At 37.9% G+C, this 14,547-nt stretch overlaps 1 protein-coding gene across 1 annotated transcript in view; it reads left to right on the forward strand.

The window, feature by feature from the left end:
* Positions 1 to 14,547, forward strand: part of AOAH (acyloxyacyl hydrolase) — a 101,421-nt gene that overhangs the window by 16,805 nt on the left and 70,069 nt on the right. The window contains exons 3-4 of the mRNA XM_083378301.1: positions 8,470 to 8,565; positions 12,593 to 12,659. Coding sequence (XP_083234427.1) covers positions 8,470 to 8,565; positions 12,593 to 12,659 — 163 coding nt within the window. The remainder of the gene's footprint in view (positions 1 to 8,469; positions 8,566 to 12,592; positions 12,660 to 14,547) is intronic.

The raw sequence follows: 14,547 nt of genomic DNA on the forward strand, positions 1-14,547 counted from the left end.
ACATGCAAACAATGAGTCTGTTCCATAGTAATCAGTGGAACAACTGCCTCTAGAAGGTGTGAATGCTCCAACCCTGGAAGTTGTTAAGAAGAGACTAGACAGCCTTTTGTCTGAAATGGTCTAAGGCAGACATGTCAAACACAAGGCCCGGGGGCCAGATCCAGCCCGTGAAGTGGTTTCATGCGGCCCGCAAAGCCATCCTGGAAACAGTGAGGGAAGTGCCCCCACTGCCTTGGCCCTGGCCCAGAGACCCTCCTTCTGCCAGAGACCCTCAGATCTGTCCCACTCCTGCCCAGACCCCCATAGGCACCCTTGATGTGAACGATGTAGAGCTGGCCATGCCCACCCAGTAGGCCATACGCACTTTAGCCACGCCTACACAGTAGGCCATGCCCACCCAGGCCACACCCACCCAGCCCCCTGAGGGCAACTGTAATGCTGATGCAGCCCTCAATGAAATTGAGTTTGACACCCCTGGTCTAAGGTTTCTTGTCTGAGCAGGGAGTTGGACTAGATGACCTCCAAGGTCCCTTCCATCTTTATTATTATTGTTAATATTGTTGCTGCTGCTGTTGTTGTTATTGTTGTTGTTGTCATTGACCAATTATTGGTATAGAATAAGGGAAAATGATTTTAAAGAGAAAATGCAATAAGGATAGAAGATTAATAAAATAGCCTAAAATCAGCACAGTAAAAGAAAATTGAGACAGAAAAGCTTTAGCAAATCTTTAGATAAATTTCAAGTCCTTGCAGGTATAAAAAGTTATATCGGTATCTCTTTACCTTTTTTCCCCACTCATGAACTGAGAAATAAATTCTGAATTATTCTGTGAAAAACTGCAAATTATTCTGATCATTTGTTCATTATCCCCAGAAACTTCAATGCCTGTTAGATAATAAATTATGTAATGTGCTCTCACATCAAGATTTTCATATCCCATTAATAGAAGATATTATAGAGATGAAAAATGGCAAGAATGGATACCAAGGAGCCATGGTAAAATATATACTTGGCAATGAAAAAAAGACCTTTTTTCATGAAAAACTTAACAAAATAAAAAAGTGATGAAATGTGAATTAGTAAGATATAGAACCTTTTTTAAAATCACTTAGTCACTTTGCATTGATCATGAGAAAATAGAGAATGAAGGAAATCAAATAGTGAGAGAAGCATAACAAGAAGTTATATAGTCCCAAATCTGGTGCCATTCAAAAGTCAGAACCCTAATTCTCTCACTTAGATGTTTCATCCAAAGTACTTTAATTACACCCATCTATAGTATATATAGATATATATAGAAGGGACGTGGTGGCTCAGTGGGTTAGGATGCTGAGCTTGTTGATCAGAAGGTCGGCAGTTTGGCGAGTTGAATCCCGAGTGCTGCGTAGCAGAGTGAGCGCCTGTTACTCGTCCCAGCTTCTGCCAACCTAGCAGTTTGAAAGCACGTAAAAATGCAAGTAGAAAAATAGGGACCACTACAGTGGGAAGGTAACAGCGTTCCGTGCGCCTTTGGCGTCTAGTCATGCCGGCCACATGACCACGGAGACGTCCTTGGACAAGTGCTGGCTCTTCGGCTTTGAAACAGAGATGAGCACCGGCCCCTAGAGCCGGAAACAACTAGCATGCATGTGCGGGGGAACCTTTACCTTTATAGTATATAGAGTATATATGTAGTGTTACATACTTTTAATTGCTACATTTTCAGGCACAGGCACATGTATAGAATTAAAATGTCTTCATGATACAGGAATCTATTTTATTAATAGTTTCTTGCTGGTTCACAAACCTATTTGATTTACAAACATAGGATTCCTCAGTAAAATGGCATGAAGGAACAAGATGGCTTTCATGAAATTTTGGCTCACCTTCTCTGCATCATACAAGCCCTGAGAACGTCCCAGAATTCTCTGCTGAGAAACTGTTGAGAAAAATATTTCCAAAATAGAGCAAATTTTTTACATGTAGAAACTTGAGACTTTCCCAATGATTAACCAATGTTGCTAGTTATGGAGCAATGCATATTGTATAAAGGCTTCTCTAGAATGTGAAATCTTAAATTTAGCATTTTTTTGTCTCAGTATTAAGGCAGATTTTGTCCTAATGAGGTGCTTGGGATGCTTAGAATTAAAAATTATCATGTAATCTGAGTGACGGTTGTTTTGTTTTTATTCTCAAAGTATTGCTAGGGAACTGTGGATTTTTGGGATGAATTCCTCAAGCTAGACATAATTACAGTATAGGGATTTTGTGTAGGAATGTCTTCAAGTCAGCATTGACTCCTGGTGACTGCCTAAATAAATTTCTGCAGTTTTCTTGACAAGATTCCAGAAATGATTCACCAGGGCTGAGAGTGAATGCCTGTCCCAAGATTATCCAGCTGGCTTTGTGCCTAAGGTGAAACTAGAACTTGCTGTCTCCCAGTGTCTACCCTTAATCACTACACTAATATAGCTCTTGATTATAGTATAAGAGATGTAAAACTATTACAAAGCTATCTAGAAGGCATTTATGGAAATGCAATGTAGTAGTCAGGTATTGTTTTAGCTACTGTATAAAGGATCTTGCACCCACAGGGATTGCTTAATTCAATGTTTCTCAATCTTGGGAACTCTAAGATGTGTTGACTTCAACTGGCTCAGGAACTGACTTGTTTGTGCCATTGCCTTAGGTTTTTTTCTATGTAAGAGATCTCAGTTTTTAGTTCCACACAGAATTCCATCAGCTAATTCTTCTCAATATTTTAGTTGCACAGAGGCTGGGGGGAGGGCTGAAGTTCCATATGAATGAATGAACCTTTATTGTCAAAGTACAACTATGTGTACATTGAGATTAGCTGAGCCTCCCTTTGTGCTCCCACCCCCCAACACACAGTGACAACAAACCCTTCATCTTACTACACCATGTGAACCAACTACACCACACACCGGCCTCCCAAGTCAATTCTGCATAAAATTCACAAAAGTTATTTCTCATTCAAAAGCCTAACAGCCCACGGATAAAAGCTGTTTTTCAGCCTGTTGGTGTGGCTGGCTATACTTCTATATCTCCTACCCCACGGGTCTGCAACCCGCGGCTCCGGAGCCGCATGCGGCTCCCAGTCCTCTGACATGTGCAGTCCAAAAAAAGAAAAAAGTGGAACTAAAAAAGTTCAACCAATCAATTCAAATATGCAGGGTAGGTGCATATCTCGCCTTGGCTCCACTCTTCAGTCAAACCCTGTTCTGCGCATGTGCGCATGTACGCGCATGTGCACACATTGTTTGCGGCTCCCAGTTTTTCCTTTTGTGAGGGAACCGGTTCCGAGTGGCTCTTTCACTGTTTCAGGTTGCTGATCCCTGTCCTACCCGATGGTAGGAGAGTAAAGAGATACCGTCCAGGGTGTGAGTCATCCCTGAGAATTTTCCTCACTCTTCCAAGGCAACGAGCCCTGGCGATGTCATCCAGTGGTGTCAGGGGACAGCCCACATTATCTTGTGCTGTACTCACCACCCTCTGTAATACTTTCCTATCTGCGGCTGTCAGACCAGCATACCAAACCACAATACCATACGAGAGGATGCTCTCTATAGTAGACCGGTAAAAGAGGGTCATTAGCCATTGTTCTACCCTGTTCTTCCGCAAGACCCTGAGAAAGTGAAGCCTCTGTTGGGCCTTTCTAGCCACCTGGGTTGTATTAACTTTCCAGGTCAGATCTTCACAGAGGTAGACTCCCAGAAATTTAAAGGAGGAAACTCTCTTCACACAGTCCTCCCCGATGTAAAGTGGGGCAGGTTCCTCCTTTTTTCTCCAGAAGTCTAGCACCATCTCCTTCGTCTTGCCGATGTTCAGGTGCAAGTTGTTACTACACCATATGGATAGTTTTTATACCTCCGCCCTGTATGCTGTCTCATCCCCACCTGTAATGAGACCCACCACAGTTGTATCATCTGCAAACTTAATTATTTCAGTGGATGGGTCAGATGATACACAGTCATATGTGTATAAAGAGTACAGGTAGGAGCTAAGCACACAGCCCTGTGGCAAGCTGATGCAAAGCTTCAGGGGGGTGGACAAAGCAGACCCGACCCTCACTGTTTGTAACCAGTCCCTAAGAAAGTCTCGAATCCAATCGCATATGGCAGGGGAGAATTTCAAGTCAGTCAACTTCTCAATGAGAATGCTCGGCAAAATGGTGTTGAAAGCCGAGCTATAGTCAACAAAAAGCATCCTAGCATAACTTCCAGGTTTCTCAAGATGACTTGCTACAGAGTGTAAAGCAGTAGCTATGGCATCATCTGTCGACCTATTTCCCTTATAGGCAAATTGATGTTTATCAAAATCCAGTGGGAGGCATGTCCTGAGATGTTGGAGAACCAATCTTTCGAAGCATTTCATGACTCCAGACGTTAATGCAATAGGTCTATAGTCATTCAGGCACTCAACTGCAGTTTTCTTGGGGACCTGGACAATGGTAGCTGCTTTGAAGCACGATGGTACACATGCCGTTTGCAAGCAGATGTTAAAAATCCTTGTCAGGACCCCTGCTAATTGGTCGGCACAATTCCTAACCACTATCCCCAGCACCCCATCTGGGCCTGCGGCTTTGCTGGGATTCACAGCCTTCAATACAGCTCTCACTTGGTGTTCACACAGGGTGAGTGGCTGAGAGTCAGAAGGCCGGCCAGCAGAGACTACGGGGTCTGGTCTTTTTACCTTGTAGCAAGCGAAGAAGATATTCAGCTCCTCAGCCAATGAGGCATCGGTGTTAGCCATGCTCCTCATACTGCCCTTGTAGTTGGTTAAGTGCTGCAGTCCCTGCCATATTTGCCTCGGATCGTTGTCTGCTAAGTGGTTCTCCACCTTGTGTTTATACTGTTGTTTCGCCATCCTAATGCCTCTTCTGAGATTTGCCCTGGCCTCTCTGTATGTGTCCCTGTCCCCTGCCCTAAAGGCAGAATCCCGGGCTCTCAGGAGTGTTCGTATCTCTGCAGTCATCCAGGGTTTACAGTTCCCGTAAACTCTAATGCACTTATCTGTTGTTACACTATCAGTGCATGTTCTAATATAAGAGAGTACGGCATCTGTATATGCATTTAGATCTTGTTCTTCGAATACACTCCAGTCAGTGGTTTCAAAGCAGTCCTGCAACTGGCTGAGAGCACCCACTGGCCAGGTTTTGACCCTTTTTGTGACTGCCTGAGTTCTTTTCCTGAGAGGGACATACTTTGGGCACAACAGGAGTGAAAGATGGTCAGATGTACCCAGGTGGGGGAGAGGGAAAGCTCTGTATGCCTGTTTCAGATTGGAATACACGTGGTCTAAAGTGTTCTTCCCTCTGGTGGAAACTTGCACATATTGTACAAACTTGGGGAGAACTGTCTTCAGACAAATAGTTGCAATTCAAACTCTGAATTACAGTAGCTTTCTGCAGTTAATCATTTCATAGGAACTCCCAAGAAAAAGGTACATAAGTTGGATTGTTCCCCCCACTTATTAACACTAATTAAAACTTGACTTTGAATGTACGAGAAGAATCAGCCCAAGGCCATGTTCCTTACTCCAAACCCAGACCAGAAGGATACCATGATCAATAATATCAAAAACTGCTAAGAGATCAACAAGAGCAAAGATGAATGCACTATACCAATCCTGTTCCCTTCAGAGATTTTTTTAAGAGTGATCACTAGTGTTCTGGTCCCATACCATACTGAAGGAAAGGTGGAATATAAATCCAACAAAGATAAATAAATATCTCCCAACATAGAGGAACAGCAACACTGTTAATATTAGTAATACAGCATGTCTTTATTATAGTTGCTTTGGATTTATTTTTATGCTACGTTCTTCATGTTTTTGTATGTTTGTATATATTCATGCATATTTATTCAATGCTGCATACAGTTCAATAATTAATTGTTCTTATTACACAGTAGTATACTAGTATATGCAGGTGTTCATCACCAACCATATTGATATCAGAATGACACATACTGTGATATCATTCTCAAATGATTAACTTAAGGGCTTAAGTTAACACATGAGTGTTTCTCATATATCTAAAATGTGCAGACCAAAGTAAGGCTATTCCATGGAATTTTGCCTTTTATCAGCAACCACTGATGCCTTTCTAATTAGAATTTCCTTTGTATATTTGTTACAGAAGTAGATTAATTTAAACAGTCTGTTCAGCTTGCCAGAGGGTACATAGCCAGCAAGCTCATGTTCTGATTTCATTAGCTATAATGTGATTTTTTTTCAACAACAATAAAAAACAAGAATAAAAATTTAGAGTAAATAAAATAAACTAGAACTGGAAAAGGACAAGCATTTATGAATATCAGGTGTAGCTTCAAATAGGTTATATATTTTGTACTATGGAGGTAATTTGTAAAATCATAATCACTTTTCTTGAATCTCCTTGTTTCACAATGAACTCAGATATAAGGTCTAGCAAGCTAGCTGCAATGTTAGGACCTAGAAATCCATATTTAGTAATGCTCATTTTGTTAAAGTTGTTTATTTCATATTCCTATATTTTTCTCAGTTTGTGTTATTGATATATGCTACTATACCCTTTTCATTTGCCATTGTTTTATTGATGCCCATCTTGAATTTTGGAAAAGGTTAAATTTACTTTCCTATTTTCTTCCTTCTTGTTTTTTACCCTTGCATTTCCCTCTCTGTTTCTTCCTCGTTGTTCCAATTCATTATTGGATCTTGGAGATCAAGATTGTCCATTACCTAATTACAGGGGTATATTGTTTAAAATTATTCCTGTTTACATTTCTCAAAACTTTTGTTAAGTGCCTATATCTCAATAGGAAGTCTGAATTGTTTCCAGCACTCTTCTTAATCACTAAAGCTTAGTCTCTTGACCAGTATATTCCATCTGGTACTATACTTGATCTTAGTCAAAAGACTCGTGCATAACTACTTTGCATAAGATCTTATATTTCCTTTACTTAGATTAAATTAGAGAGGGTCTAATCTAATTCCTAAATTCTATATTCCAGGTATCCCCTTGTGTACCAAATGCAGTATTAAGCAGTGAATACATGGACCTGTATTACAGCACATTGGTTGAAGTTATTGTTCTCTCCCACAGGTTTGAATTCTTTCCTCGTTGAAGGCAATTACAAATCAATATGATTCAAGATAATCTCACAAAAACTTCCACATCTTGGTTTTTCCAGGAGGCACTCCTAATGATGGATTATGGGCATGCATCCAGCATATTTAAATAATGTATCGAAGATCTTGAAGCCATACAGGACCAATCTGCTCTATGTAGGAATGCAGAGCTGTCAAGCCCTTTTAGAAACCAGCAAGATATTTATGTCACATAACTGTTTCCAAATTTTGAACACTAACTTTAGTATGCTTAAATGGTCCCCTCACAACAGTTTTGGAGAGATGATAACTAATAATCCTCTGTGAGGTGAGACTGTGCATCTCATGAACAAGGGGGACCTGTTATACTTGTAACCTCTGAAAGGACTCAGGGACCTGCCTTATATCCTTGGGAAAACTTCCAGGAAATTTTGATCTTTTAAAAATATAATTATTATTATTATCAGACCAGTATAAATCAGTCTCCTTTTTATAATTTTGTTATGCTGCAAATTATTGATTTGATTTTGATTGACTGAAAAGCCCATTTCAACTGTAATTTTTTTATCTTGCTTTGCTTTTATTCCTTTTTATTTTTAATTTATGTTCTTATATGCAATACTGGTCATAATAAAAATATTCACATCTCATCTGAAACTTCTCTTTGTCATTATTTCCATAATTTCTTGTCCTTTGTTTGTATTGTCCTCTTAATTTAAAGTTAGCTTATGTAAAAGAAATGTGTAAAGACTTAAACAACAATGTGCTGTAGGGAGGAGGATGTAGCAAGCTAAGTAGGGTGATATTAACAGTATGTTGTACTTGCCCAAATTTAGAATTTAAGTTCAAGTATCATTAATTTTTCAGACTGTCTGCAAATTTCCTTAAGATTAACTTGCTGATCCATTGCAGAATTTAAAGATAACTGGCTTATTTGTCTAAGTCATTCAACACATCTTTAATTTTCTGCAATTAAGTGTGTTGGTTTTAGCTTCCCATTGTTTGCTGTGCTTTCCTACTCCCTCTTATTTCTTGAGAATAATAAAGTTGTATCAGATCTTTTCTTGCTTTCTCTTCTGCTACTTTTTAAATTTCATATCATATGCATTTTACTCTTGTAATAAAAAACCTGTTTTATTATCTTTTATAAATATGCATCCAATTGTGCCTTACATTGATAGGGAGGAAAAAGGCAATGCTGAAGATGGATTAAATTCCACAAGATGGTTTCTAAGTTGCAAATCCCATTTTGCTAAGAATAGCATATTTATTTTTATACCAAAAAAAATTTCTTTACAGGAACATCTCTGAATAATATTAAATAGCCAGCTGGACTTCCTAAAATATAAGTAATCTGGATTGTTTTTCTTGCTTTGTAGGTTGCGTGAGTGTAGTCTCTATAATACAGCAGCTTTCTCAAGTCCACAACTCTACAGTAAAAGCAACTCTGGAAAGATTCTGTACCTACTTACCTGGTAAAAAACAATATGCACTACATATACCAATTAGTTTGTTTACATGCTTATGATATGATATACAATATTGCACTTGTTATAATTAGTTACAGATATTTTGAATTAATGAAAAGTAATAATTTATCTCAGAGTGGCTCTCAATTCATCCTTCTCTAAAGAAACAATTAAGGAATTTCATCATCCCAAGCAACCTGCCTTTTGTGAAAATCTTTCTAGGGCTCTCTTGTTCTAGAAAGGGAGGATGTTGATCTTGTCAGAGATAACCAAAAACCTGGAACTTAGAACCAGTTATCTGTATAAAAGGGATAAAGTATTTTTAAGTCCAAAAAAAAAGACAACATGTCAAGCACCAGAGAAATCAGGAGATCCAAGCAGTTCAAATGGGTATAAAGATTTATTGCAAGGTTAAGCTCTCTATAGGAATCTAAACTAACAGCCATAGGTAATTGGGGTAGACAAGGGTAGAAGGAATTCAAGATAGGATGGACTTAGATCTCTTATGGGCATGAAGGGACTCATGACTGATGCAGTGTTTGACCCCTCCCTTGGGCTCAGCCTAGTCATCTCCTACATAGTATTTGAAAATGACTGAGACAAATGCCACCCTAATTTACTGAAGTATAAGAAGAAGGAAGAGATATATCATAATTCTGTGCCATGATGCTCACACTAATTCATCCAATCTTTAATTGATACAAGTATCTAAACAAGCAAAGAAAAGAAAATTTTATCATGTAGGCCAATGTATAATTCAGCGAAATTCAACGTTGGCAACTTTAAACTTGTGGAATTTAAACTCACAGAATTCCTACTCAGCATGAAGTCCACAAGTCTTAAAGTTGCTAAGGCTGGACACCCTTGGTATAATTGATAATGTGAGAGACACAGTTTTAATTATAATAGGAAAAACAAGAATATATTTTCTCATTAAAAGGAACAGAAATTCAACTAGATACATTGAAATCTAAATAATGATTGCAAGATATACCTGAGCACTAATATTTCATAAAGGCTGTGCTTTTAAAACCATCTAGATTGTAGGACTTTGCTTTTTATATCTCTTTGCTGCCATATTGCAACTGAACATTAATTCCATCCACTATAATAACTAATAGGACAAATAAAGTTCCCAAGACCCTCATGTTAGACCTCCTACTTGCTTTCTTTCACATTTATATTATTGTCAAACTAGAATCCTCTAATGGGAGATGGTGACATATTTATTTCCTGCTTGTATTTCATTGCTAATTTTTTTGCAGTGCAAATGTCTAGTTTCAGTAATTGTTAACATTAATTGATATAATTTCCACAGATGAGTTTCAGAGAAATATGATCAAAGTTTTAAAAAGTATTGAGCCACATATATTATTTGTGGGATACAAAGTTGCCAAGAGTCACTCAGAGCAAACTATCAGAGCAAACTAGTCCACTTGGTTATTTGAGTAATGAGTTCATCTTAGCAGTGGAAAGGCACAGAGACTATAGCACCAACTCTAAAACCATATTGAATAGTTTTTGCAAAATTACCTGTCTCTGGTAGCATGCATGGTGGTCCACCAAATATACCACTACTGATCCTTTCTAGCAATCAGTATGAGGTTGTTCCTGGAGATAATGTAGACAAAAATGCTTTTTCAGTGAAGTTCAACTAGTATTTGTGCTGATACTGGGGACTATGTAAAGAAAAGCAAGAACTTTGAGTACATTTTAATGATATGAATGGATATAGCCCTAGACACTCACATAGGATTTAATTTCACTGTTCATAAGAAATAACCTTTTCATAAGCAAAAGGAAAACCAGCAAATTTATGCCTTATCATAGAAATTGTTTTTGATGTTGCAGACTGATGATACTTTGTGAGCAATTTGTCCTGGCAGGAATGTATACATCTTGCTATTGTAGCCATACCTAATTGCTTCTTATCTTACTAAATCTGCAATGTTTTCATTGAGTAATTAATTAAAAGTGATTTTCTTCTTTTTCAGAGGCCCAGAATATATTATTATTATGACTGAAAAATGGCTATTGGGAATATTAATTGCTGAGGCCAAGACTGCACAGCAGTTTGGTTTATTTTTGAAATTTAGCTTTGCAACTTCCCTGTAATTTCAAATAAATAAGAAATTAGTAAAGGTTTATTTTCTTATAAGGGACGAAGTCAAGGGAAATTGCCTCATAAATGCACTTATATTGAAGATGGCTCTGAAAAGAAAAAGAGCTATTGAAATACAATTGTTTTTTTTAGTTAATAACAACTAATTAATTAGTGTGCCAATAAATTATTGCCAGACAGCTTTAATTACAATAAAATGTAAATTATTTATTTTGAGTATGTTAGGCACAAGATAAATTGTTCAAAGTTGCCCAACAAGCTTAATTAAATCAGTTTAAAGCCTTAGTTCACAGCCAGAAAATCTGTCATTGCTTATATATTTTTTATAATAATTTTTGTGGCATTTAATAATAATAATAAAGTTGGAAGGTACTTTGGAGGACATCTAGTCCAACCCCTTGCTCAGGCAGGAAACACTATACCATTTCAGACAAATGGCTGTCCAACTTCCAGTGTTGGAGCATTCACAGCTTCTGGAGGCAGATTGTTCCGCTGGTTAATTATTCTAATTGTCACAAAATGTCTCCTTAGTTCTAAGTTGCTTCTCTCTTTGGTTAGCTTCCAGCAGTGGCTTCTTTTCCTGCCTTCAGGTGCTTTGGAGAATAGCTTGACTCCCTCTTCTTTGTGGCAGCCCCTGAGATATTGGAACACTGCTATTATGTCACTCCTCGTTCTTCTCTTCATTCGAGTAGACATACCCAATTCCAGCAGCCGTTCCTTATATGTTTTAGCCTCCAGTCCCCTTATCATTTTTGTTGCTCTTCTCTGTAGTCTTTCTAGAGTCTCAACACCTTTTTTACATTGTGGTGACCAAAACTGGATGCAGTATTCCAAGTGTGTCCTTACCAAGGCATTGTAAGTTGATATTAACACTTCACGCGATCTTGATTCTATCCCTCTGTTAATTCAGCCTAGCACTGTGTTGGCTTTTTTGGCAGCTGCAGCACACTGCTGGCTCATATTTAAGTGATTGTCCACTAGGATTCTGAGATCCCTCTCACAATTACTACTATTGAGCAAGGTACCACCTATACTATAACTGTACATTTGGTTTTTCTTGCTTAAATGTAGAACCTTACTTTTTCACCATAGAATTTCATTTTTTTAGATGGCACCCAATGTTCAAGTCTGTCCAGATCCTCCTGTATCTTAAGCCTATCTTCTGGAGTGTTGGCTATTCCTGCCAGCTTGGTGTGATCCGCAAATCTGATGAGTTCCCCATCTGTCCCCTCATCCTAATCATTGATGAAGATGTTGAAGAGCACTGGGTCCAGAATTATATGAAGATGAGAGCAGGTTGATCTTGCTCCTACTATCACATCCATTTTGCTATATAAATATTAATGTTGACTTCTTCAGTAATTTAGAATCTTATGTCTTAAACCAGGGCTTTTCAAACTGGTTCCTACAATTCTGAAAATTTGATTTGGTTCCATGGAAGATTAACTGCAAAACACACACACATGCATAGACAAAAGTTTATGAAACACAGCCAATTTTCCGTCATTACAGCTTTGCTTCTTGATCAGGGTTCTGGATTTTTTTACAAAAATTACTAGATCCCACAATCTGAAAATGTTTGTTAACACTTGACCTAGAGCACATAAAAACTTTTAATGTACAATAGGTTCCCATTTTCAGACTGTCATTGTAGCATACGAATGAATAGCCAAGTCAGAAAGGACACGCATACTGGGACCAATGTGGTCCCATTTGCCCATTTATACAATATTTTCAGTATCTACTAGAAACAAACAAAAGGGCTACTCAATCTTATCTGGGAACTTTCTATGACATCTTTTTGACTTCTGTTATAAAAGCACAGTGCAGTAGAATAACTTTTCCTTTCAGCTAGAAGGATGAGTAAATATCTTATGAATGCTCATTTTTTTTCAATATATGTTTTTCCAGAAACATTCCACCTACAAGGTATTTGTTTTTTGCTTGCTGAAATATATGGACCAAAGATTATTAAATTGTAAGTATGAATGACAACAAATAAATAACTATTGCTATGTCATGCATAATTAACGTTTGTCCTATACAACCATCATAGATGGCATACTCTGGCCTTATTAATCAAATAATGCCCCTGATAGAACCAGGAGGTCTTTGGCATATCCTGCCAAGATTCATACAGCCCCTCATCCTGCCCTAATGTAGAATGCAAGAACTGGCTCTTTTCCCAGGACTTGGACTAGAGTGGATGGCAGGCTTTTTGTGAATTGTTTGATCTGCGAGATGATAGGGTTTTTAACATTCATAGATATATCCCAAGATTTCTTATGGGATTCCTCTCCTGTGCTTTTATCTAGTATAGATCCAGTCCAATAAATCTGTCTAATCTATTTACACTATTTAGTGTAATGGTTAGACGTTGGCTTAGATATGAAATCTGGGCCAAATACTCTCAGCCTCACCCATTTCACGGGGTTGTTGTGGGAAAATAGGAGGAGCAAAGAGTGTTAGATATGCTCAATGCTTTGTTACATGCAGTAATAAAGGCAGGATAAAAATCTAACAAACAATAAATAGTAGAGTGCTGCTGTTTAGTGCATACTTTTGTATTTATTAAAATGTCACTGCTCTAGAAGGAATTCAGTCTAAAAGCTGAGAACTGTACCCCAAGATTTCCATTCAGATTCATCTTGCCCCCAAATTCATAGGGCTCACAAATAAGTCCTGTTAAAATTAGCCCTTAAAACCTGAGTTATTCCTCATGTCTTGTTGTTTTATCCAGATTTTCTTTTTATACACCACTGGGCCTTGAGCCAATCAGAACCAGGCTGCGGACTTGGCAGGCAAGAGTGTATGTGCATCCCCTCTTCTGCGAGCAGTGTGCGAGTGCGTGTGCACATGCTCCATTTGTGCTCACTCACCAGAACAATTCCCTTACCCCCCCCATCCACAAAGGTGGAAAGGTTGGGGAACTCTGTTCTAGGCAATATATTTAAATGTATGTATGTATATAAAACATTAGGTATATACACTGCCTTGAGCCATCCATACAGATTGAGGTGGTCTATATATTAAATTAATTAATAGCAAATGCATTTCTTCATATAAGTTTAGCTGCACTTCTCAACCGGCCTGAAAAGAATCTAATTCCAACAGATTCTGCTGTTCGAATTATTGGTGGAAATAAATCTCAAAGGTGCTTTTCCAAAAAGAAACTGGACTTTCTTTAAAAAAAACATTTAGCCTCTCATCCAAGAAATTTCTTCAGTTCTAACTGACTATTGGAGAATGGAAAGATTGGGAATTTATCAGAGTGTAAATAGATGTGGAATCTTCTTGAAAGAATTGTAAGGAGATAGTAGGTGTCATACCCTTTCCCCTCTGTTGAAAGAGGGCTGTTCAATTTTAACATAAGATATTAAAATTAATGTATGTTAAAATTAATCTATATTAAAAGTCAGTTAGAACTGAAGTAACTTCTTGGATAAGAAGCAAACCATTTTTGACACCAGTGAGACTAGCCAAAATGTTTAAAAATACTTCAAATGTGTGTTGGAAATGTAACCAAAGACAAGGTACTTACTACTATATCTGGTGGTCATGTCCTACAGCTAAAAGGTTTTGGCTTAAGATACATCTATGGTTGGAGAAGATGATTAAAAAACAAATAGAATTTAAGCCAGAATTGTTTCTGTTAGGCCCCAACTATGAGAAAGAGAGCGGATACTTAATGTTACATGTATTGACAGCAACGAGAATTATATATACCCAATATTGGAAAAATGAAAGGTTACCAACTGAAGAAGTATTAATCAAGAAAATATTGGATTGTGCAGAAATGGATAAATTAATTTTAGAGATTAAAGAGAAAGAGCATTCAGTTTACTATAGAACTTGGAATAAATTCT

This window comes from Vipera ursinii (assembly GCF_947247035.1).
Source record: "Vipera ursinii genome assembly, chromosome: Z".
Taxonomy (NCBI): domain Eukaryota; kingdom Metazoa; phylum Chordata; class Lepidosauria; order Squamata; family Viperidae; genus Vipera; species Vipera ursinii.